Raw genomic sequence first — 27,357 nt, 5'->3', positions numbered from 1 at the left:
TTTCTCTTTGATAACCACCTCAGGTGAACAGAAAAGGGGCGGGCGCGATCACGAGGACATGATGCCAAACAGACCTAAGAGATTACACACTGTTCTCGCGAATATATTAGTGCGTCGAACTATTTTACAAGAGGAAGATGGAAGTCCGTAAAACAACAGAGGAACACGGAAACAACAATAATGGGTGTATGAGGCTTTCAGAAGGTTTGTGGGGTAGACTGGGTACAGTTAGTGTACATTTGGAACACCTTAAATAACACTTTCGTGCGCAACAAGTCTGATTTTCGTAAACCTTAATCTGTGCTCTAAAAACGGACATAGGCTATTGCATGACTTTGTGTCATGCAAGGTCATCGTAAAATCTAGAGAAATGTTCGAGGTGGTCAGTTGAGAGACACAATGTATCAAATGCACCCGCAATATTGCGGGACATGCAGTTTAGTTGCACCATTCATTATTTATTAGGTTAGTGTTTGCATTTGATCTGTTTTATTGTTGCTGTTTGAAACTGTTCTGTTCAAAGTTTTTTACTGTTACTCAACTTTTCAACTGAACTACTATTAAAATGATGAACTTAAATTAAATATTGTATCGCTGTTTGCCATTACTGTACAATGTTTTTACAAATGAACGACTTTAAACTAAACAAATAATCAAATAAAATACTGAATGGAAATAAAAACAGTTGAATTCTCATTTTTAAAGGTATTTTTACATTTGCAATGAATTGGTTACTGTACTATGAGGTTTGAAGGAGTTTCAAGAAAAGAAAGCAGGAGTGCTTTCCACCTGAATATTTTAAATTAAAGATCAATAAATAATAATAGTTTGTCATTGTAATTTTTTCTTCTTTCCCTTCTTATGAGCAGCGTTAATGTGAAACAATGCTATCGAATCTAATGGTCCGCTGTTTGAAACTGACAATTCAAACTGAACAACAGTGTTTTTGTCTAATTAAATATTCATGAACTTTGACAAACAAAATATGTTGCGAAACTTTCACGCTAGCTATATATTTCGTTTTAGCGTTTGAGGGGAAATCAACATGACAAACAGTGATGGAAAACATGTTAACACTGAAGAAATGGTTTTACCTTTACAGTCATAGTCCAAAAAAATATATATTTCTCATAAACTGGATGGTATAATAATAATAATCGAACCTAGAAAACATCCAGGATTGGCCATTAACCTACAAATGAAACGTTTTTTTTTATTTGCTCTTCAATTATATTGAGCTGTTGACTGATATGATAAAAAAAGTCCACCAGTGCATGGATGGGATACATATTTTAATAGATCCTTTTTCACACAAAATCTTTACATTGATATATAGTCATTAATAGAAAAATCACGACACAGCAGTGAGGTCACCGTGACTTTAGTGTTGATGATGATGCCTCTTCAGTGGCTCCATATTCACCATCATCTAATATCTGTCAGTGAAATAAAACACAGACAGTAACACAAGCATTACTGACACATCTGTTCAGAGGATTGACTAGTTCATGACATTATTATATGATACTGTATGACATTATTAATCAATAGTACTTACTGCAGTGTCTTGACTTTATAATGTGGATCATCTTTTAAAGCAGAGACTCTTCACACTTGCATGTATTATATTCCCAGTCAGATCCAGTTCTCTGAGTTTGATCTCAGAGCAGCAAAACCTTCATCTGTGATATAACAACTCAACCTGCAGAAAACAACGACACACTCTCTTAGTTCAGCAATGAAGGGGTGGATTTACAATCCCTCTTTTGTATTATATAATAAATTGGAAATCATAGTTTTCTTAAAATAAAAGCAATATATTTATTCTGGTATTCATGCTACAGGAATGTCTGTATCTGCTATCTGAGAGGTGATGAAGGGTCTGATCGATGTCAGAATGCAGTAACAGTGTTTACTCACTTAACCCGGCTTACAGAGAATAAACATGAACATGTTTTGTACTCAATTTGCTCATACAACCAAATGACACATATTTTATGAGAATAGTCAGTTTGAACTTTATTCTTATTCTGTGTGGATGTAGTTTTCATGATCCAGTGAAGTGCCGACACAACTCAGCCCTGAAGGGAAAATATATGTTTTATCTAACTGTGCTTTCATGGGTTATTTATTATTATTATGAGACGCATGTGAACCTGCCAAAGGAACAGTGTCCAGGAGAATTCAACAGCGGCCCATATACATTTATCATTTATGATTCACTGGTGACCCTTACCAAAGTTTCTTGCGTTGCTAGAATGATCTGTAATGTTAATCAGAATCTGTAGGCATAACATCAAATTATTGACTAGAAGTACTAGTGTTTCAGTTTTTTTCCTAATTTAAATACTAATCGAGAACTTGTGGAGAACTTTGTCTTCAGTAAAACCCCTTAATTTTATTCACAGGCCCCAAACTGAGCAAAAATATGCAAATTTCCTGCAGATGTTGATATTTAGTATATGTCCAAAAAAAACAAGATGAAATTCTAATAGCTCATAATGTAAAACAAGATCTTTGTAACAATACAAAAGACTGCTTATATAAAATGCACATAAATAACAGTCGTCACTCTTTATCTCCCAATAGCATGTCTTAGTAAAATTATATTTAAATGCTTGGTTTTACGATCAAAGCTCAGTAGACAAACACAGTAAACACAACCACACAAGAACAACAACCTGAAGGTGTGGTTCAATTACATAGAACAATATTAAAGGCCTTTTACTTGCTAAAATAATATAAAGCATCAGTCAGACGACAGAAGGCATGTAGTAGATTGAGTGAAACAGGTTTTACAGCAGTTTTCATCATGTTGATCATTTAAAGCCCATAGAAATGTGTGTATATCAAGTATAATACAGTCGGCTTAATAGGGTTAACCTCACTTATTATGCCATAACTGTTCCTGTGTGAGAAGATTTGTGCACATGAACAGCATCTACTGGTGTCTCACCTTCACTCAGCGTGAGGAAGAGGATGTTGAGCAGAACGCAGCTCGACAGGGAGAACAGCGGCATCCTCCACCTACAACACACAGCATCAGAGCTGAACACTGGGACACACAGCACATGAACAACTCAGAGATGCGTTTCTCAACTGGCTGGAACAACAACAAAAGCCTTCTGATGAGAGTCACATGATACGGTCACCTGGAGTACAGAAGCAGTGCGAGATGTGCAGTTGTCAGTGTGATTTGTAAGGGCTGTGTCTCACCCGAGCAGGAACCGCAGCACCTCCAGCGTGTCTGTGACGGGCTCCAGGAAGATGGCCATCCGCTTGAAGCAGATCACCATGTTCAGCAGGTCAAAGGTCAGCGCTCTGGGGCCGCCCAGCTCAGAGGCGCTGTCTATGGAGGACGAGTCCTTGGCGGGAAACTGGGTGAGTTTGGCCCGATCGCCACCCGTCTGCGGGAGCTCATGAGGAGAGGAGGCTGTGCACTGCATGCTGGGAGATCAGAGAACATCAACACTGTGTTTATCTCTGTACACACGTGACCGTCAAGAGACTCACATCTCTGGATGACATTAAAACTGACTCCTGCTAAGAAAGCCTAATTTAAATTTAAATCTTAATCAGATCAGCAATGTCAAATCCAGTAGACTTATATAATAATACTGTGAAGCTGCTTTGAAACAATGTAATATATAGTTATATACATAAAGGTGAGCAGATTTTGACTGGATCACAACCAGAAAAAAACACATCTGATGCTTTAAAACATGTGAACAGAAGTAAGAGTCATTTCAATTGATGTTAAACTGATTTTAACATATGATTAACACACGATTAACGTGTTTAAAACAACAATAATTTAATTTCTAAGGTATGACAGTAATAAAAGGTGAATATAATAAACACGTCGTATAAACATCAACCAGAAGAAAACACAACAGACAATGACATACCTTTAAATCCTTCAAACAGTGTCTTCTGCGCACTACAGAGTCATCAAACAGTCTTTAATGTGAATAAAGATAGATAAATATTAGATGAATCCTCTTACAACTATATATAAACAAGCTTTAATACCGCCTGTCCACTTACTTCTGCTTCCGTAATTCGCAGGCAGAAGTGTAGATGTCAGAGCGCGATGATTGAGTGTCAGGAAGAGGAGAAGAGCACCGATCACATCGATCGAATCTATTCTGTTATATAAGTTTAGAGGACACTTTTGTCAGCATCTGCATTATAACTTTTTTATTATATCTTCTATGTCTGTGTTCTGAGACATTTTAAAGCTTAACTTATTTTCTTAAATAAACTAATGTTCACTCATGTTATTATTGCTCGGGTTATTTTTTGTGGCTACAATATTAATTATTAGTTTGACTGTAAATTTACAAGCATCTACAATTCTGTGAAGCCATTCTGTCCCGAGAACAAATTTCGCTTACTTTAGTGTATAATATATGATCTAATTAGCCTAATTTACATATAAACATGTGGTGTTTGTGCTGAAAGGAAAAACTGATTTAGTTTAAATAGTCATGATGTGTAGCATTAGCTGTTTCTGAAGAGATAAATATAGGCTAACTCGTTATGGCAAGCCGTTTTAGCTTTTATTCATTTCCAGGATATGAATTCTTGATATCAACAATTACATTTTCACTAGTTAAAATGATAGTTATTGATATCAGGAATTAGATTTATACTAGTAACAATGGCAATTTTTGATATCAGGAATTACATTTCCACTAGTAACAATGCTAATTCTTGATATCAACAATTACATTTTTACTAGTTAAAATGTTAATTCTAGATATCTGTAATTGTATTTTCACTAGTGAAATGTCACCATAGGCTGCCATTCAAAATCAATTGTTGATATCAAGAATTGATTTCTTACTAGTTGAAATTCCAATTTCACATATCAGAAATACAATTCTTACTAGTAAAAACCTTTATTCTTGATATCAAGAATTCAGTTGTCACTAGTTGAGATGTCTATTCTTGATTTCAACAATTGAATTGCTACTAGTAACAATGTTCATTTCTGATATCATGAATGTGATTGTTACTGGTAAGAAAGCCATTTTAGATATCTGAAATATTATTGATATCAGAAATACATTTTCAGATATCAAAAATGAAAAATGTTACTAGTAGTAATTCAATTGTTGATATCAAGAATAAACATTTCAACTAGTGACAATTGAATTATTGATATCAGTAATGGAATTTTTACTAGTAACAATGTAATTCTTGATATCAACAATTGATTTTGAATGGCAGCCTATGGTGACATTTCACTAGTGAAAATACAATTACAGATATCAACAATTAAATTGTTGATATGAACAATTACATTTTTGATATCAACAATTGCAATTTTGATATCAAGAATTCAATTGTTGATATCAATAATTAAATTGTTGATATCAATAATTAAATTGTTGATATCAAGAATTCATATCCTGGAAATGAATAAAAGCTAAAACGGCTTGCCATAAACTCGTAGTGATCATGTGATGACACAAATGTTCACATTAATCATAATAATTTGCCTTTCACACACACCAACATAAACAAAGACAGACAAATAATATAAAATAATGTGACAATGGCAAATATGCTCTTCAGATGAGCTTCAATCAAATCTCAGGAAGACTTTTGACAAAGACATTAAAAGCATCTTCATCATTAAACCCCGTAAATAATCCAGTTCCCGAAACACAGATGAAACTCGGCTCTGAAGTTCATCACTGTTAATGTAGTGATTGTGTTGAGCTGCTCACTTCACGGAGATGGATGATAAAAAAACACACCAGTTCACTAATACATACATGAGAGGAAGACTTTATTAGATATTATACAAAAAATTATGTACATTTATATACAGTAAATCCAGTAAAGGTCACGTGACATCAGTGTAGATGATCATGTCTCTATAGTGGCTCCATATTCACCATAAATCATATCTGTCAGTGAAATAAAACACAGTCAGTAACACATGCATTACTGACACATCTGTTCAGAGGATTGACTAGTTCATGACATTATTATATTATATGAAAGGAATCAATACTTACTGCAGTGTCTCCAGTTTATAATGTGGATTATCTTTTAAAGCAGAGAGACTCTCCACACTTGCATCTCCTATTATATTCCCAGTCAGATCCAGTTCTCTGAGGAGTGAGTTTGATCTCAGAGCTGAAGTCAGAGCAGCACAACCTTCATCTGTGATCTCACAACATCTCAACCTGAAGAACAACAACACACACTTTAATCTCTCAGTTCAGCAGGAACTACACACCCACAGAGAGACTGAGATATTAAATACTAAGGGCCAGATTTACTAAACAGGGCAAATTAGTTGAGAACCACTGACATAAAATGCATATAAATATCAGTCGTCACTCTATATCTGCCAATAACACGTCTTAGTAAGATGATATTTAAATGCTTAGTTTTATGATCAAAGTGTAATTTTAAAACATATAATGTAATGCAATACAATGATGATTGAGAGATGAACTAATAAACCTTCCTCAAAAGCCTGATGATCAGATTTGATACATTTGAACATGATTGATCAAAAAAGATGTATGGATAATCAAGTAAAGCTAAGTTGCTTCAGTCCAGAAAATAATCATCTTGAAATATTTCTAACATTATAAAGATTATTCTTGTGTTTACTTAAAATCCGTAAAGATTTCACAGCAAAAAGTCACATGACCCACGAGCTGAAGGGACACGTTTTAAAATGATATTTGATAAAAAAAACTATAAAACCATCAACCAGACAACAGAAGGCAAGTAGCAGATTGTGTGCAACAGGTTTTTGATCATGTTGATAATTTAGATCAAATATGATACAGTATGAATTAAAGGGTTAAAATAACATTATTCTTGTCTCAGTTTAGATTAATGTATGATCTTACTTCAGCTTCTCCAGTTTACAGTGAGGATCCTTCAGTCCATCAGAGAGCAGCGTCAGACCTTCATCTCCTATTATATTCATAGACAGATCCAGTTCTCTGAGGAGTGAGTTTGATCTCAGAGCTGAAGTCAGAGCAGCACAACCTTCATCTGTGATCTTACAACATCTCAACCTGTAGAACAACAACACACACTTTAATCTCTCAGTTCAGCAGGAACTATCCCTTATGAAAAGAAAATATATTTACCATATATGAATGATCAATATATTAAATGGTTTAACAGTGTATTTGAAAATATACAGAATAATATATTGTGTTAATATATTACAATATACTGAATAATACATAAGGAATTGCTGCTTTTCATATATAGAAAATATGTGACGATCCATTTACTAATATATCATAATGTATGTAATTTTATATTCAGTAATACACTTCATAATATATAGATGTATATGTGATCAGATATGGCACTGCATGTGTAATATATTGCAGATATATTTACCCATGTAACAAACACACATATATAGAGAAATATATTATGTAATATGTTTCTTATATTTTTAAATTATTTCCATTATAAATGTTTCATAATTTCAAGCTAGTTAAAAGCACTAGCACACCTGCATGTACTAATGTATTTAGCCAAGAGACGATCACTGTGCTGAGGATAGGGATGGCTGACGCGAAACTGACGTTCTGAAGCTTTTCGAGATCCCGAAGCGCAGATGTTTCGAAACACTGATCCGAAGCGTGATTCAAAACACCCATGTCACGCGACTACGGCTAAATGAAGCTTCGGAGTGTTTCAAGAGTGTTTCGACGGGTGGCATGGTCCGCCGAACCAGCGTTTGATTGACAGGGTCGGGAACAGACCACACAATCGTACATCTGTATAAAAGTGAAGTCAACGCATCTTGAGCTCGTGGGTTTTTGTGAGAGGAGTTTGATTTTGAGATAGCGGGTTTTTGGTGATATAGTGACATTTATAGTGCGATTTGTTTAGTTATATTTAGGCTTTACATATAAATGTAAACATTGCCTAATAGGCTAGAGACATACAGAGTATACATATAGTGACACATTAATAGATGCATAGATAAAAATATATATAGACAGATTAATAGATAGATACATTATATAGATACATAGATATATTAAGATAGATAGATAGATACATAAAAATAACATTATGCAAAGTGAGGAGCCTACAGGTTACAAGCTTCACATATTAGAAAAATACAATAGTAAAAAAACAACAAATTTTTCAATGGCTCGTTGTCATGGTTGTTTCAGATCAACACCTGCAAGTGACCACTAGGTGTCACCGTTGAGTCGGGTGTCGGATTGTTTCGAAGCCTCGATCTGCCCACCACTAGCTGAGGAGTGCACAGCCATTACTTTAAAAATATAGTAATTGCAGTTTTAATGGTGTTTGGACAATCGTCAACGTCACCACAGGCTCTTCTCTTCAGCACAATGACCCCAAAAACTCACACATACCAGAAAATCTTTTAAATTCCAGAATAAAAGATCATGAAACACTAACAGATCTCCCCCATATTAATATTGAGCAAAACGCATTAAACACTTAATTTTAAAATGTGCTCTCCTTTAACAGTCAGAAGCAAAGCATGCTGGGAACTAGAAATCTGTTGTAACTCATTCGATGAATGTGTGTGAACATATATTCACATTTATATGGGAACATGTATGTGCAATATATATACACAATAAAGGATACAACTTTGTAAATATTACATGTAATGCTATTTTTGTCTTCATTTATAAATATATATTATATGTTTTAATATATAGCCATACATGGTCAATGCATATATTGCAGAAAATTTAAAATATAAGCATTAGTTTCCCATATATGGAAATGTATTATGTAATATATCCCATTGAATTTTTCAGTATATTCCCATATATGGTTGTTCCGTAAGCGTATTTGCACTGCAAAAATAAATAAAATTAATCCCCAGGACCAGAGTTGAGAACCACTGACATAAAGTGCATTTACATATCAGTCGTCACTCTATATCTGCCAATAACAAGATGATATTTAAATGCTTAGTTTTATGATCAAAGTGTAATTTTAAAACATATAATGTAATGCAATACAATGATGATTGAGAGATAAACTAATAAACCTTCCTCAAAAGCCTGATGATCATATTTGATACATTTGAACATGATTTATCAAAAAAGATGTATGGATAATCAAGTAAAGCTAAGTTGCTTCAGTCCAGAAAATTATCATCTTGAAATATTACTAACATTACAAAGATTATTCTTGTGTTTACTCACATGCAAAAAGTCACATGACCCACGAGCTGAAGGACACGTTTTAAAATTATATTTGATTAAAAAAACTATAAACCATCAACCAGACAACAGAAGGCAAGTAGTGGATTGTGTGCAACAGGTTTTTGATCATGTTGATAATTTAGATCAAATATGATACAGTGTGAATTAAAGGGTTAAAATAACATTATTCTTGTCTCAGTTAAGATTAATGTATGATCTTACTTCAGTTTCTCCCGTTTACAGTGAGGATCCTTCAGTCCATCAGAGAGCAGCTTCAGACCTTCATCTCCTATTATATTCTGAGACAGATCCAGTTCTCTGAGGAGTGAGTTTGATCTCAGAGCTGAAGCCAGAGCAGCACAACCTTCAGCTGTGATATTACAATCCCACAACCTGCAGAACAACAACACACACTTAAATCTCTCAGTTCAGCAGGAACTATCCCTTATGAAAAGAAAATATATTTACCATATATGAATGATCAATAAATTAAATGGTTTAAGAGTATATTTGAAAATATACAGAATAATATATTGTGTTAATATATTACAATATACTGAATAATACATAAGGAATTGCTGCTTTTCATATATAGAAAATATGTGACAATATATTTACTAATATATCATAATGTATGTAATTTTATATTCAGTAATACACTTCATAATATATAGATGTATATGTGATCAGATATGGCACTGCATGTGTAATATATTGCAGATATATTTACTCATGTAACAAACACACATATATAGAGAAATATATAATGTAATATATTTCTTATATTTTTTTATTATTTCCATTATAAATGTTTCATCATTTAAAGCTAGTTAAAAGCACGAGCACATCTGCATGTACTAATGTATTTAGCCAAGAGACGATCACTGTGCTGAGGATAGGGATGGCTGACGCGAAACTGACGTTCCGAAGCTTTTCGAGATCCCGAAGCGCAGATGTTTCGAAACACTGATCCGAAGCGTGATTCAAAACACCAATGTCACGTGACTACGGCTAAATGAAGCTTCGGAGTGTTTGAAAGCAGAAAGCCTATGTGACAATAAAATTGGTTTTGGTTCAAATCAACAAATAATCGTGATAAATAATCGTGATCTCAATAATGATCAAAATAATTGTGATTATCATTTTGTCCATAATCGTGCAGCCCTATAGATACATAGATAGATTAATAGATAGATACATATATAGATAGATTTAGATAGATAGATAAATAAAAATAACATTATGCACAGTGAGGAGCCTACAGGTTACAAGCTTCACATATTAGAAAAATACAATAAAAAAAAATATATTTTTTTTAATGGCTCGTTGTCAAGGTTGTTTCAGATCAACACCTGCAAGTGACCACTAGGTGTCACCGTTGAGTCGGGTGTCGGATTGTTTCAAAGCCTCGATCTGCCCACCACTAGCTGAGGAGTGCACAACCATTACTTTTAAAATACAGTAATTGCAGTTTTAATGGCGTTTGGACAATTGTCAACGTCACCACAGGCTCTACTCTTCAGCACAATGACCCCAAAAACTCACACATACCAGAAAATCTTTTAAATTCCAGAATAATAGATCATGAAACACTAACAGATCTCCCCCTATATTAATATTGAGCAAAACACATTAAACACTTAATTTCAACATTTGCTCTCTTTTAACAGTCAGAAGCAAAGCATGCTGGGAACTAGAAATCTATTGTAACTCATTCCATGAATGTGTGTGTGTGTATATATATATATATGTATATTTTTTGTCTTCATTTATACATATTTTATATGTATTAATTAGGGCTGTCAAACGATTAAAATATTTAATCGTGATTAATCGCATTAATGTCATAGTTAACTCGCGATTAATCGCACATTTTTATCTATTCTAAATGTCTCTTGATTTCTTTTTGTCCCATTATTTTTTCTCATTTTAATGCTCTTATCAACATGGAAAAGTGGATCGGCTTGCTTTGTGCAAATGTTTTTTTATTGAAAACAAGATTGGCATACTGTTCAATTCCACACTGACATTCTCACTTGGAGCAAATAATCTCTCACGCAATGTAACTCTGTCCATCAATAAAAGGGAGACAGAAATACTGACGAGGAAACGTTACTGATAGTGACGAGTGTGCTGAGATCGCATCAGCGGTGTGTGTGTGTGTGCTTGGCCATCAAGTGGTATTTCAGACTGGACGTGCTGCGATGATAGCTCAGTTCACAACGACAAAACACACAGATCACTTTGGTCTTGTCAACTAACCCATTTCCATTCAGAATCGTATTGGCATCCATTTCGGCGTCTCGCGCTCATCATTCATCCACTCAAAACGTAACGTTAAAGAGGGTCGCAGTCGCACACCGGACGAGAAGCGCAGCGCCGCGTATTTAAAATCCGAACACATTATTCTCTATGAGTGCACACACACCGGCGGCGCCATTCTGCATTTTTATTGCTGGCCATAAACGGAGAAAGTGCGCGTCCGATGTGCTAGACGCGCTCAGTTGTCCTAGACGCGGCTCGGCGCAGCGCTTCTCGTCCACTCTTTGGTGGCTCGCAAGCCCAAACAAGTGTGTGCGGCGTGCTGTTGTTTTGTTTTGTTTCTGGTCTAGCTAGATCCGGTGTGGCGTTGTAGTTTTAATAACGTTACTAGTTGCTGCAAAAGCATGTGACAAAAACAACAAAGTTTGCTAGGCGTTAATCTCGCGATAAAAAAATTGACGCCGTTAACATGGGTTTGCGTTAACGCCATTAATAACGCGTTTACCGCACAGCCCTAGTATTAATATATAAGCATACATGGTCAATGCATATATTGCAGTATATTGAAAATATAAGCACTAGTTTCCCATATATGGAAAGTTATTATGTAATATATCACATTATATTTTGCAGTACAGTATATTCCCATTTATGTTTGTTCCGTAAGCGTATTTGCACTGCAAAAATCCCCAGGACCAGAGTTGAGAACCACTGACATAAAATGCATATAAATATCAGTCGTCACTCTATATCTGCCAATAACGTGTCTTAATAAGATGATATTTAAATGCTTAGTTTTATGATTAAAGCTCTGTAATTGTAAAACATATAATGTAATAAAACAGGCTCTATGCACGAACGCTGCTGTCGTATTTCCGGTAGAATCTCAGCCAGCGTCTTTACTTCCGCATAGCGCGCTCTATAGCGAAGTGTACTAGCGGCAAAACTTCATTTTCTCAGAAACGGAGTCAACGATTTTAGAAACCGATCGCTAGTCGGATTTCGCATGATATGAGAGAATACTCACCCTCAAAGTTGTTGATGTAGCTCGAAATATATGATTTAAAGCCCGTCTCTTTCTTACTCTCAGGAGTGACAGCTGCCTCACAATATTGTTAACATCATTCACGTTAACCGCTGGAATTAATTAGTAATTTGCCATTATCTCCACCTAATGCAAAAACGGCTCCGACGCAGCACCGGATGTAACTGGGCGTGCCGAGACAAAACGCGGAAGCGATCGTGCATAGAGCACATACAATGATGATTGAGAGATGAACTAATAAACCTTCCTCAAAAGCCTGATGATCATATTTGATACATTTGAACATGATTTATCAAAAAAGATGTATGGATAATCAAGTAAACCTAAGTTGCTTCAGTCCAGAAAATGATCATCTTGAAATATTACTAACATTATAAAGGTTATTCTTGTGTTTACTTAAAAATATGTAAAGATTTCACAGTAAAAAGTCACATGACCCACGAGCTGAAGGGACACGTTTTAAAATTATATTTGATTAAAAAAAAACTATAAAACCATCAACCAGACAACAGAAGGCAAGTTGTCACGATCACACACAGGAACAGGAGGATCCAATTGCAGTACTTTATTAAAAGGGTAATCCGTACTCACAACAGTCCAGGCAAGTGTCGAAATCAAAGGCAATCCAAAAACACAAGACATGAACAGTAACAGGCAGGAACAGAAGTGTGGGGACATTAAACAAGGACTCTGTGACAAACACTGAAACAGACAGGGTATATATACACAAGTGCAAACAAGGTGACGAGAGACAGCTGAAGGAAATGAACAATCAGTGACAGACAGGATTATGGGAAGTGTAGTGAAAATGCCTAGACACCGTGAAAACTGAGACCTCTAATGTTAAACCCAGGGAACCACCAGACACTGTGACATAACCTCCCCTCTACGGAGCGGCTACCAGACGCTCCAAGACCACAAGAAACAAACAAAACAAGAGTCCAGGCGGGAGGTGGAAAGGCGGAGGATCAGGGGGTGGGATGGGGGGCCAGGTCCATGGAGGGGAACAGGAACAAGGGGGAACGGCTTAAGCGGCGGAAAGGGCAAAACAGACAGTCCATCGGGCGGCCAGGGCGAAGCAGACAGTCCATCGGGCGGCCAGGGCGAAGCAGACAGTCCATCGGACGGCCAGGGCGAAGCAGACAGTCCATCGGGCGGCCAGGGCGAAGCAGACAGTCCATCGGGCGGCCACGGCGGTGAAGACCCCTCGGGCGGCCACGGCGGTGAAGACCCCTCGGGCGGCCACGGCGGTGAACACCCTTCGGGCGGCCACGGCGGTGAAGACCCCTCGGGCGGCCACGGCGGTGAAGACCCCTCGGGCGGCCCCTCGGGCGGCCACGGCGGTGAAGACCCCTCGGGCGGCCACGGCGGTGAAGACCCCTTGGGCGGCCACGGCGGAGACGACCAGGGTGAAGACGACCACTCGGGCGGCCATGGCGGTGAAGACCAAGGCGGGACAGGGACAGACCCTGGCTCAGGAACTGGAACAGGAACTGCAACAGACACCACCGGCTCAGGAACTGCAACAGACACCACCGGCTCAGGAACTGCAACAGACACCACCGGCTCAGGAACTGCAACAGACACCACCGGCTCAGGAACTGCAACAGACACCACCGGCTCAGGAACTGCAACAGACACCACCGGCTCAGGAACTGCAACAGACACCACCGGCTCAGGAACTGCAACAGACACCACCGGCTCAGGAACTGCAACAGACACCACCGGCTCAAGAACTGCAACAGACACCACCGGCTCAGGAACTGCAACAGACACCACCGGCTCAGGAACTGCAACAGACACCACCGGCTCAGGAACTGCAACAGACACCACCGGCTCAGGAACTGCAACAGACACCACCGGCTCAGGAACTGCAACAGACACCACCGGCTCAGGCACAGGAACAGACACCACCGGCTCAGGCACAGGAACAGACACCACCGGCTCAGGCACAGGAACAGACACCACCGGCTCAGGCACAGGAACAGACACCACCGGCTCAGGCACAGGTTCGGTGGCGATCATCCTCTCCGAAGACACAGGCTCGGCAGACGTGACGTGAACAGGCTCGGCGGCGACCATCTTGTCGGAAGACACAGGCTCGGCAGACGTGACGTGAACAGGCTCTGGATCGGCAGACGTGCTGTGCCTCCTCCAAGCATGCAGTACTGCCACAGCATAAAAAAGGAAGACAGCCCTCCTTACCGTGGCCGGACTGATGGTGGGTATCTCCGGAACGATCTCTGGGATGACAGCGGGCTGCACGGGAACAACAGCGGCCTGCACGGGCACGGCCTCCGGGACGGCCGCGGGCTGCTCGGGCACGGCCTCCGAGAAGACAGCGGGCTGCTCGGGGACGACCTCCAGGGAGACAGCGGGCTGTACTAGAACAACCACCGGGATGACAGCGGACTGTACCGGAACGGTCTCCGGGACAACAGTGGGTTGTTCGGGAACGTCAGGAGTGCAGGAAGCTCTCCCTCTCCTCCTCTGCCGCCTCTGATGGCGACAGGCAGGCTCTGGACTGGATGGGATCGGCGGCGGATGGAAGTCTGGGCTGGACCTCACCACCTCAGGTTCCATGAAGGATCGAGGTGGAGAGTGATACCTGGACTCCCCTCTAGTACCTCCTCTCCTATGACCTCCGCGGGTCCCAGAAAATTTTGCCAGCCGGGTTCCCTCGAATGACTCTCTGGGAGCTTCTGAAAGGGGTGTGGAAGCTTTCCTCCTATCAGCTTCCTCAGTCAATCGGGCCCAATAAGCAAAACACTCAAAAATGTTCATACGAGGAGGAATCTCTTTAGGTTGAGAATTCCCCCTCTCAGTGGCTGGAGACCCCATACCGCTGGATCTCTGCATGACGGAGTCCTTCTGTCACGATCACACACAGGAACAGGAGGATCCAATTGCAGTACTTTATTAAAAGGGTAATCCGTACTCACAACAGTCCAGGCAAGTGTCGAAATCAAAGGCAATCCAAAAACACAAGACATGAACAGTAACAGGCAGGAACAGAAGTGTGGGGACATTAAACAAGGACTCTGTGACAAACACTGAAACAGACAGGGTATATATACACAAGTGCAAACAAGGTGACGAGAGACAGCTGAAGGAAATGAACAATCAGTGACAGACAGGATTATGGGAAGTGTAGTGAAAATGCCTAGACACCGTGAAAACTGAGACCTCTAATGTTAAACCCAGGGAACCACCAGACACTGTGACACAAGTAGTAGATTGTGTGCAACAGGTTTTTGATCATGTTGATAATTTAGATCAAATATGATACAGTATGAATTAAAGGGTTAAAATAACATTATTCGTGTCTCAGTTTAGATTAATGTATGATCTTACGTCAGTTTCTCCAGTTTACAGTGAGGATCCTTCAGTCCATCAGAGAGCAGCTTCAGACCTCCATCTCCTATTATATTATCAGTCAGATCCAGTTCTCTGAGGAGTGAGTTTGATCTCAGAGCTGAAGCCAGAGCAGCACAACCTTCAGCTGTGATCTTACACTCACACAACCTGTAGAACAACAACACACACTTTAATCTCTCAGTTCAGCAGGAACTATCCCTTATGAAAAGAAAATATATTTACCATATATGAATGATCAATATATTAAATGGTTTAACAGTATATTTGAAAATATACAGAATAATATATTGTGTTAATATATTACAATATACTGAATAATACATAAGGAATTGCTGCTTTTCATATATAGAAAATATGTGACAATATATTTACTAATATATCATAATGTATGTAATTTTATATTCAGTAATACACTTCATAATATATAGATGTCTATGTGATCAGATATGGCACTGCATGTGTAATATATTGCAGATATATTTACCCATGTAACAAACACACATATATAGAGAAATATATAATTAATATATTTCTTATATTTTTAAATTATTTCCATTATAAATGTTTCATAATTTCAAGCTAGTTAAAAGCACGAGCACATCTGCATGTACTAATGTATTTAGCCAAGAGACGATCACTGTGCTGAGGATAGGGATGCTGACGCGAAACTGACGTTCCGAAGCTTTTCGAGATCCCGAAGCGCAGATGTTTGGAAACACTGATCCGAAGCGTGATTAAAAACACCCATGTCACGTGACTACGGCTAAATGAAGCCAGAGAAGAGACCGAGTGTGTCTGCGCGCGAGCGATAGTGCGCGAGAGAGACCGAGTGTGTCTGCGCGCGAGCGATAGTGCGCGAGAGAGACCGAGTGTGTCTGCGCGTGAGCGATAGTGCGCGCGAGAGACCGAGTGTGTCTGCGCGTGAGCGATAGTGCGCGAGAGAGGCCGAGTGTGTCTGCGCGGCGCGAGAGAGACCGAGTGTGTCTGCGCACGAGCGATAGTGCGCGAGAGAGACCGAGTGTGTCTGCGCGCGAGCGATAGTGCGCGAGAGAGACCGAGTGTGTCTGCGCGCGAGCGATAGTGCGCGAGAGAGACCGAGTGTGTCTGCGCGCGAGCGATAGTGCGCGCGAGAGACCGAGTGTGTCTGCGCGCGAGCGATAGTGCGCGAGAGAGGCCGAGTGTGTCTGCGCGCGAGCGATAGTGTGCGAGAGAGGCCGAGTGTGTCTGCGCGCGAGCGATAGTGCGCGAGAGAGACCGAGTGTGTCTGCGCGTGAGCGATAGTGTGCGAGAGAGACAGAGTGTGTCTGCGCGCGAGCGATAGTGCGCGAGAGAGACCGAGTGTGTCTGCACGTGAGCGATAGTGCGCGAGAGAGACCGAGTGTGTCTGCACGTGAGCGATAGTGCGCGAGAGAGACCGAGTGTGTCTGCACGCGAGCGATAGTGCGCGAGAGAGACCGAGTGTGTTGTGGCTGTGATCTTACAACATCTCAACCTGTAGAACAACAACACACACTTTAATCTCTCAGTTCAGCAGGAACTATGCCTTATGAAAAGAAAATATATTTACCATATATGAATGATCGATATATTAAATGGAAAATATACAGAATAATATATTGTGTTAATATATTACAATATACTTTTAATAAAATTGCCGCTTTTCATATATAGAAAAATATGTGACAATATATTTACTAATATATCATAATGTATGTAATTTTATATTCAGTAATACACTTCATGATCAATGAACACACACACACACACACACACACGATGATTGTCCTCAGACTTACTTTGCTGATCTGGAGGCTTCAACTACAGGCAAGAGCTTCTGAAGTACTTCATCCGGTGACGTGAGGTTTTGGTTTTGGTCTTGATCGATGCTTATGTAGTTCTGTAACTCAAACTCATCCAAACACTCTGAAGTTAATAAAACAAAGACAACAGCTGACCACTGTGACGAGGACAATCTGGTGCTTGAAAGATCTCCAGATCTGAGACACTGCTGGATTTCATTTACGAGAGAAAGATCCCCCAGTTCATTTAAAGAGTGGAACAGATTGATGGATTTCTCTGGTGAGGGATTCATTCTTATTCTTGTTTTAATGTATTCAATCGTTTTCTCTTTACTGAACGAGATTTTACTAACATGCGTCACAAGGCCTTTCAGGAGCGTCTGATTGGACTCCAGTGAGAGACCCAGAAGAAACCGCAGGAAAAGATCCAGATGTCCATTTCTACTCTGCAGAGCCTTGTCCACGGCTCTTTGATGCAGGTCAGATATCGTGTGACACATGAACTCATGTGCACGTTTTGAGCTGAGGCTTTCATTGAGCACATCCCTCTTGTACAGCAGGAATGAAAGCAGTGCATAAACAGCTGCTAAATGCTCCTGAATGCTCAGATGAACAAAGCAGAAGACTTTCCCCTGATACAAGCCCAACTCCTCTCTGAAGATCTGAGTGCACAATCCCGAGTAAACTGATGCCTCCGTCTCATCAATGCCACACTCTCTCAGGTCTTCCTCATAGAAGATCAGGTTGCCTTTCACAAGCTGCTGGAAGGCCAGTTTCCCCAGTTTGAGGATCATGTCTTCATCACTCACTTTCTTCTCATAGTCCTTCTCTTGTTTTATGTTGGTCTGAATGATCAGGAAGTGTGTGTACATTTGAGTGAGAGTCTTGGGAATCTCTCCACTCTCTTCTCTCAACATCTTCTCTAAAACAGTGGCTGAGATCCAGCAAAACACTGGGATGTGGCACATGATGAAGAGGCTCCTTGATGACTTCAGGTGTGTGATGATTTTATCGGCCAGACTCTGATCGCTGATTCTCTTCCTGAAGTATTCCTCCTTCTGTGGCTCATTGAATCCCCGTACCTCAGTCACTCGATGGACACACTCAGAGGGGACGAGATCGGCTGCTGCTGGTCTGGAGGTGATCCAGATGAGAGCCGAGGGAAGCAGATTCCCCGCAATGAGGTTCGTCAGCAGCACGTCCACTGAGGCGGATTCAGATATATTACACAGTTTCACATTAAAATCCAGAGACAGACGACACTCGTCCAGACCATCAAAAACAAAGACCACTTTATATTCACCACTGAATGGTTTCATTTCTGTTGTTTCAGGGAAAAAGACTTGGAGAAGCTCTGAAAGACTGAGTGTTTTGTCCTTCAATAGGTTGAGCTCTTTGAAAGGAAGAGAAAATATGAGCTGGATCTCCTGATTCTCTGTCCCTTCGGCCCAGTCCAGGATGAACTTCTGCACAGAGACTGTTTTTCCAATGCCAGCGACTCCTTTTGTCAGCACAGTCCTGATGGGTTTGTCTTGTCCAGGTAAAGGTCTAAAGATGTCTGTGCATTTGATCGGTGTGTCCTCTGTTGCTGATCTCCTGGATTGAGTCTCAATCTGTCTCACCTCATGCTCATTATTGATCTCTCCACAATCACTCTCTGTGATGTAGAGATCAGTGTAGATATCATTCAACAGAGTTGGGTTTCCCTGCTTTGCTGTTCCCTCATAAAGACACTGAAACTTATTCCTCAAATTTGATCTAAAGGTCTTGAGGGCTTCAGTATCTTGAGGGTTACTGCTGTAAGATAAAATAAAATTGTAAAATAAATAATATACATACATTGTATTGCGTCAAGATCCAGCTATAAGTCTCTTTGGATAAATGTCAAAAGTCTGTCAAATTAATAGATGTAAATATAAACATGTGTAATGAATAAATGTTTAGTAAAGCACTCACCTAAACCCAGGATCAGTGTGTCCACTAAAGTTACATGGAGGATCCATTGACCCGTCATTCTTCATGTACACACAGCTGGGGTCTGGAGGATCTGGTCTGTGCAGTGAGATGAACAGAATAAATAAATGTAATTCACACACTTTTATATTCATGACTTTTGTATTTAACAGTGTGTTGTGTGTTGTAATTCACACACTCAAATATTAATCAATTTTGTAATGGTTAATTGTTCTTCTTGGTGACTGAATAATTTGGTTAATATGTATTATGCTGTTGGAGACATAACAGCAAGTGCAACTGTTATAGTCGTCATATTCACATACCAGAGTTGTTAATTAAGCTCTTCATTCTGAAATGCATTGCATAGAGCAGTGGTTTCCAAACTGGGGTGCGTCCAGTAATAGGGTAATCTGCTCCAGTAATAAAAGCAGCATTTAGATTCTCTCTCGTGTCTGTTCATTTTCACCAAGCGTCAAAGTTATGTTATAATGCTACTCTGTGTGTCTGTTGCTATGCGGCTACTATGAGACACTTGTTGCACACTGCAGTAAGATAGATCGATATTAGGCACGGGAAAAATAGTACAAAATCAAGAAAACAAGATTTAACATTTAGACTAACTGTGTTGAGCTGTATATCAATGATTCTGTCAATTAATGTATCCAAACAGTTGCTCGCCTGTGTAATAAAATAAATAATATATAAAAGTATATTTGGTGTTTCCATGGTTTCTACTAAATAAAACCGGAAATTGAGGGTAACGCGGGTATGATGTAATTGTGACGCACGGACACGGTCCTGGTTAAAATTGCTTACTTCTCTGGATTTAAACATTCTTGGGATAATTTAAGTGTACAAGTCAACAAAATATATAACATTGTTCTAGTGGTTTTTGGATATTTTAATCGAAATATATTACATATTGTGCTTTTAATTATCTAATTAACTCCAAAACTTCTTCAGTGTTACTTTCCCATATAAACACTGAGGAGTGTTAAATTAACACCATGGATTTTAACTAAACCAAGATAAATGGTTTAGTAAAGTGTTTACCTAAAGCCAGGGTCAGTGTGTCCACTAAAGTTAAGTATAGGATCCATTGACTGGTTACTCTTCATGGACACACAGCTGGGGTCTGGAGGATCTGGTCTGTGGAGTGAAATGAACAGAAGTGAATGTAATTCTCTTATGCCTGGTTCAGATTACACGATTTTAGCCCGATTTTGGCACGATTCGTTTGACGTAGGGTGTCGTGGGGATTCGTAAACGACAACGGGCGTCGGGACGCAAGATTTGATCGTTTCATCTCGTATAGTGTGTCATAGTGTGCGACAACCTACGTCGCGTCTGCGATGCCTCACGACATCACGACAAAAAGACTAGCATGCTTGATTTTTTTTTCGGTCCTCCACGACGAGAGTGAGTGAGTGAGCGAGCGAGACAGAGTGTGTGCTAGTGAGGGTGTGTGTGCTAGGGTGACCACCTGGCACTTAGGTAAAGTTGGTTTTATATTCGCATATTCGCACATTCGTGGACTTCCGCGTTCAATAACTCGTGAACTAAACGTTGTTGCTACACAAAACACCTATCACATATAACTACACATATAACACCAGAAGCTACAACCTATTTTTCCTCAAAACGATCTTTCCTTCGCAGTGGACAAAATACATTGATCTCTATGCGCAGGCTTCTAAGAAGGGACCATCTGCAAAGTGCAAACCTGAAGGAAAGCTCGTTTTGATGAAGATTAAAATATTGAAACAATGTTATTTGTGTAGGAACAATATTCAGCTCACGAGATATTGAATATCTCGGTGAATATCTGAATATAAAACCAAATTTACCCAAGGTTCAGACTGGATCATGACCTTCAGTACCACATACATGGACAGCGCCACGAACATAGTCAAGTTTTCAAAAAAAAAGTTGCCAAACAGGGTAAACATAGTTTTAGGTTTGATATTTGATGCGTATTCACCTAGACTTCTTTAGTTTACTTTTGTGTATTCTACATACAGTACGCAAATATTTTTATGTAAAACTTACAGTAATTCACCAAATGGATTTTTTCATGTTCCAAAGGTTGTAGTACTTTCCTAGTGACCAGATTGACTTACTACAGGTCAAATTGTGACCACAACTCCCTTACTGTACGTACAATTGACAAATAAGTTTATGAAAAAATTACTGTAATTCGCTGTAAGTATTTTTTCGCGTTTCAAAGGTTGTAGTACTTTCCTAGTGACCAGACTGACTTACTACAGGTGACATTTTGACAATACCACCCTTACTGTACGTACAATTGTCAAATATGTTTATGAAAAATTACTGTAATTCACCTAAAGTATTTTTTCGTGTTCCTAAGGGCGTAGTGCTTTCCTAATGACCTGACTGACTTACTACAGGTGAAATTTTGCCAATAACTCCCTTACTGTACATACAGTACACAAACATTCAGGCTAACCATAAGCTACATTAGCATTAAGCTAATTTAGCTTGCTAATCTGGTTAACATGCTTTTGTGTTCTCATTCTTACACTGAAGCCTCTCCTCGGCAGTTTAGTAAGACAGTGTCAACTGAGTGGCACAAGCTGCTAAACCACGTATCACGAGCCCCGAACTATTCCGGTCATGGGTTCGAATCCTGTGTGGCACATGCCCAGACCGCAAGAGGTACTGTGGCCTTAAGTGGTGGAAAAGTTGCTTCTTTTCCAGATATGGTGTCTATATGTGAAGGAACTCAATAAATACCAACATGCAGCAAATGTATATAAAAATTAATAATTTTGAGTTGCTTCGCACTTGAAGTATGGACCTTATGCACAAAAACACAACTTCCCAGTGGCGCAATGAGATGAGAGTCAGGCAACTGACCCAGAGATAGTGGGTTCAAGCCTGTGTGGAACGACTTTATAAAATTGTGTGTAATGTTGTGTCATATCGATTCCTTTATTATTTAACATTGTACTAATCTTTCTTCCTCTTGGGTTAGAAATAAGTTTGTCTTGTTCATTATGTGTTCATTCTCATCTCAACTTCTGTTCATTTTGAGTTAATTTTAACCTGTACTTCTGAACCAGCTGTTTTTTCATGTATGTTCTATTTCTGCTGTTTTTACTCTTCCTGCTCTTGCTGCTGCTTCAGGGGCTTGGCCCCGTATCGCTGCTTGCAGCTATATTTCCACTTGTTCCTTAACCTGTAACCAAGAATACTAACACACACAGACACAGTTTCTTCAAGATTGGATTTGGCCAGGCTTTAACAATAAACAGGAGAGTATTCTCAAAACATCAAGATAACATGTTCTTTCTCTCACACTTTAAATCAACTGTAAAGTAAAGACTTTAACTAAGAAATGGTCTCTCAACTATAGACTTCAATGACCCCTGCTGAGACCATTGCTATCAGGGTACCCTAGAAAAGCAGATGGATGTAGTAACACCTGTTAAAGAAGTCCATATTTCATCTCTGGAAGCCAATGAGGCAAAATGGGCAAGCACTGTTACTGCATTCCTGGCATGGGCCAGACCCTTCAGTCACACCTCAGATATCAAATACAGACATTTAAAGGATACATTAAATAACATTTTCGATAATCACACTGGTAATTTCTATAACAAAGTAAAATCTCATAAGCCTAGAGAAGTCATTCAACTCATTTGATATTTAGAAGGAAAAATATTGATTAATACCTTGATTAAAATCACTCATTAGAATCCAGAATCCACTTCTTCGGGACTTGAATTGAGTAGAGTGATCACTAGGAACATACTATAACCTTTGGAACATGGAACAAGCTGAAATTACAGTAATTTTTAAATAATACTATGTATGTACTGTACTTACAGTAAGGTCGATATTGGCAATATTTAAACTGTAGTAAGTCAGTCTAATCACTAGGAAAGTACTACAACCTTTAGAATATAAAAAAAAACATTATAGGTGAATTACAGTTTATTACATAAACATATGTAATAAACATGTAATAATGTGTATCACATAAACATATTTGATGATTGTACAGTAAGGGAGGTATTGTCAAAATGTCACCTGTAGTAAGTCAGTCGGGTCACTAGGAAAGTACTACAACCTTTGAAACACTAAAACATACTTACAGTGAATTACAGTAATTTTTTCATAAACTTATTTGTCAATTGTACATACAGTAAGGGTGGTATTGTCAAAATGTCACCTGTAGTAAGTCAGTCGGGTCACTAGGAAAGTACTATAACCTTTGGAACATGAAAAAATACTTACGGTGAATTACAGTAATTCTTTCATAAACATATTTGATAATTGTACGTGCAGTAAGCGAGGTATTGTCACAATTTCACCTGTAGTAAGTCAGTCCTTTCACTAGAAAAGTACTACAACCTTTGGAATATTCAAATAAAATCACTATAGGTGAATTACAGTTTATTTCACAAACATATGCAATAAAAATATGTAATAATATATGTAATAATATGTTTATTACATAAACATATTTGATAATTGTACAGTAAGGGAGGTATTGTCAAAATTTCACCTGTAGTAAGTCAGTCTGGTCCGTTGGAAAGCACTACAGCCTTTTGAACACGAAAAAAAACTTACTGTGAATTACTGTAATAAAAAAAAAAACATATTTGTCAATTGTACGTACAGTAAGGGAGTTTTTGTAAAAAATCTCACCTGTAGTAAGTCAGACTGGTCACTGGGAACATGCTACAACCTTCGGATAGTAAAAAATCCCTTTGGTGAATTAATGTAATTTTATTCTAAAAAGTACTTATGTAAATTATGTACAGTGAGGCAGGTTTCCTAAATACAATCATTATAATGCACTTTTTATTGTTGCTAAAGTACAATCAATAGCATTAGAACACATAATGTGAGAGATATTTGCTGGTACATCTGTAGTTTGCAAAAATGTAGTTGTGTGTTTGCACACAATGAAAAAAAAGACAACTTTTTAGACGGTCCCTATCTTGTTCACCGCACTACATTGGACATTCAGTGAATATTCGCAAGTTTGTATGCCATTATAACAATACTTGCCCATTTTGATCGATTGTGGAAAATGTTGTAGTTCACCATCCTTGTCCTAAAGATCATGTAGCTGCTTTTATTTAGCAAAAATATGCTTTATTGCATATGTTATTGAGACACTTTTTAAGCAAAAAAGTGTGAATGTGCGAATATAAAACCAACTTTACCTAAGTCCACCTGGCTATATTGCTCTGTTGCAGCCAGGTCAGACCTGATTTTGCGGGACACGAGGGAGATAACTTACTATTATTATACCAGGTGAATAAATATTGATTTTAAGATGTCTTTATTGCTAATAGGCTTTATAAAAATGTTAGGCTATGACGGCGCTGACCGGCGCTGTGAACGTCACTAATAATATAAAACTCATTTTAACAGCACAGGTCTATTTAATCTAAGTAATTAAGTGAAAATAATAATCCAATTTCTAAAAAGCACATTTCCAAATAAGCACATAAATTCCACTAGGAAAGAAGACATTAAATGCGTTCTTACCGGATTCAGTAGACTAGCCTATATTTTTGTCTTTTCCATGCGTGATGGTGAAACTTCGGTGGCATAACGTACATCGCAATCTCCTTTTTTAGGGTCACCTGTAACTGGTTTTAACCATGTATATTTTTTCTCCCATTCCTTATCATACGAACAAAGACGCTTTTTCTTCTCGGGAGCTCCGGATAGATCCATTTTTCTGTTGCAATTTTTATTTTATTTTTTCTCTCTCAGTGTTTGTTATCCCGCTCTGGAACCAATAATAACGGCTGCGCATGTTCAGTATTTTCTTATTAACATTTTTATTGTAGAATTGTAATTTAAAAGGACGATTAAATAAAATGATGCAGACAAAATTAAAATGCGGGACTGTTATGACTTGCGGGACAAAGCTTCAAACTTCGGGACTTCCTAGTTAGTGTGTGTGTGTGTGTGTGTGTGTGTGTGTGTGTGTGTGTGTGTGTGTGTGTGTGTGTGTGTGTGTGTGTGAGAGAGTGAGTGGTGAGTGCGTGCGTGTGTGACATATAGGCTAGGCTACTATATGTGCGAGTGAATGTCTGCTTGTGAGACGGCACGCGATGACTGGTCAGAAAGCAACGTGTAGTCTGACATGTTTCTTGTCCACGACACGACAAGATTTTCGAAGTCAAAATCGTGTAATCTGAACCAGGCATTAAATTAATCATTTTGTAATGAACTGATTCAGGTGACTTTACATCAAGTGCATATCCACATATGTGAGGAGTTGATTAATATATTTTATTTAATAATGTCTGAAATGCATACAGTCACTTTAGCTCCTCTATAGCATTAATAATGAACAATTTGCTTAGTTTTAACACAGATGTGATAAGATAAATGGTTTAGTAAAGTGTTTACCTAAAGCCAGGGTCAGTGTGTCCACTAAAGTTAAGTATAGGATCCATTGACTGGTCACTCTTCATGGACACACAGCTGGGGTCTGGTGACTTTGATCTTTGCATCTTAAATAAACTGAAACAAAACATGAAGGGAATTTAGAATATTTATGCTAAATTAATTACCACTAGTCATTCTCAGGAAATTACGAAATTGAGCCATGTGAATGAAAATCATATTTGACCAACTTTTAATTCTTAACCTAAAAGGCCAGATCCTTAATCTGAGTATACACAAAGTTGCGGTGGTATCTCACATCTTCAATGTGGCTCAGTAAAACCATATAGTTATTTTAATAATACTGGTACTTTCAATACGTGCCAAGTTGCCAACTCTTTACATGGCAACATTTTTAGCATAAATGGCAAAATGGTCTAAACTCGCGAATATCCTCGCACTGCACCACATTATTTACTGTCAAGTATTCCTGTGCTTTTGTGCAAGAAGAAAAACTTGAGACAGTTTTATATTGTGCTTATATCTCATTAAGCAAAATTATGTCCAAAAATAGTATTTTCAACGCTTTTGTGACAAAGACATTAAACGACGTCTTTTGAACATAATTTTGCTTAGTTATCTATAAGAGAAAACCAACTCTTTTAAACTTCCTGTATAATATAAACATAAGTCGAACTATTGTGTTTAAAAGCAAGATTGTCTATCGTTAAATCTATCTTTTCTAGCACGATGTATTGGCGTTCTGAATGCAAGTTCATTAGTCTACTTTAAACCATAAAATGTATTGAGATATATAAAAAATTAATGGAAAATCAGGTAGGCTAATTAGCTTAACAAAATGGCCCTGGAGTGGGAAACAGCGCTAAAGGGAGAAAAACACAAACATAAAATGTAAGCAATACTTAAACTGTATCTGTAAGACTCACCTGTTTGAAAATGTATCAGTCACAGCCAGGTTATGCTGATCATATCGATGTTAGCCTACATTAAGAAAATCTAAATGATTTTTGATGTTTTCATAAAATGGTTGCGCATGCCGATGGATTTTACTTTCACTTTGATGGACACCGCCTCTCAGATAAAGGGGCGTGCCGTGAAGTTCATTTTCCGGTTTCTTATGTAGGAACAGTTTAAACAGCATGAATCTTTTCCTCTATATTATATATCAAATATAGCTGACGAAGAGATTCCCCTGAATGGTACAATTCTTGCACATTTGTGCGTCAAACTACTCTTATGGCATTGAAATATCATTAAAAACAAAAGACAAAGACAACATTTTTTATATAAAAAAAAGAAAGAAAAAAAAGACGACGAA

General features: G+C 38.5%; 2 protein-coding genes across 9 annotated transcripts; both read right to left on the bottom strand.

The window, feature by feature from the left end:
• Positions 1-1,273: 1,273 nt before the first annotated feature.
• LOC307000617 (protrudin-like) lies at positions 1,274-4,102 on the bottom strand. 2 transcript variants are annotated; one of them, XM_079616332.1, is made up of 6 exons: positions 4,048-4,102; positions 3,909-3,960; positions 3,217-3,447; positions 2,957-3,027; positions 1,559-1,702; positions 1,274-1,436 (listed from the first exon to the last, which is right to left on the bottom strand). In XM_079616332.1, exons 3-5 carry the CDS (start codon positions 3,444-3,446, stop codon positions 1,698-1,700), a joined length of 306 nt encoding a protein of 101 aa, XP_079472458.1. In that variant the 5' UTR covers position 3,447; positions 3,909-3,960; positions 4,048-4,102; the 3' UTR covers positions 1,274-1,436; positions 1,559-1,697. The 2 variants fall into 2 exon arrangements, with proteins under 2 accessions (XP_079472458.1, XP_079472457.1); XM_079616331.1 differs by having other exon boundaries at positions 1,275-1,436; positions 3,909-4,078.
• A 1,674-nt stretch (positions 4,103-5,776) lies between these two features.
• LOC307000584 (NACHT, LRR and PYD domains-containing protein 3-like) lies at positions 5,777-27,119 on the bottom strand. Of its 7 annotated transcripts, none has more exons than XM_079616241.1 (12): positions 26,966-27,108; positions 26,043-26,156; positions 24,315-24,354; positions 24,172-24,211; positions 20,694-20,789; positions 19,641-19,736; positions 17,682-19,481; positions 15,862-16,032; positions 9,423-9,593; positions 6,885-7,055; positions 6,033-6,203; positions 5,777-5,921 (listed from the first exon to the last, which is right to left on the bottom strand). In XM_079616241.1, the coding sequence occupies exons 5-12, from the start codon at positions 20,756-20,758 to the stop codon at positions 5,906-5,908; spliced, it is 2,661 nt and encodes an 886-aa protein (XP_079472367.1). In that variant the 5' UTR covers positions 20,759-20,789; positions 24,172-24,211; positions 24,315-24,354; positions 26,043-26,156; positions 26,966-27,108; the 3' UTR covers positions 5,777-5,905. The 7 variants fall into 7 exon arrangements, with proteins under 7 accessions (XP_079472367.1, XP_079472369.1, XP_079472366.1 ...); XM_079616243.1 differs by having other exon boundaries at positions 17,682-19,478; positions 26,966-27,101; XM_079616240.1 differs by lacking the exon at positions 24,315-24,354 and having other exon boundaries at positions 24,172-24,245; positions 26,966-27,119.
• Between the last annotated feature and the right edge of the window lie 238 nt (positions 27,120-27,357).

This window comes from Phoxinus phoxinus, assembly GCF_949152265.1.
Source record: "Phoxinus phoxinus genome assembly, chromosome: 6".
Lineage (NCBI taxonomy): Eukaryota > Metazoa > Chordata > Actinopteri > Cypriniformes > Leuciscidae > Phoxinus > Phoxinus phoxinus.
The sequence above is the reverse complement of the archived record's forward strand: the minus strand, read 5'-3'. Positions and strand labels throughout refer to the sequence as shown.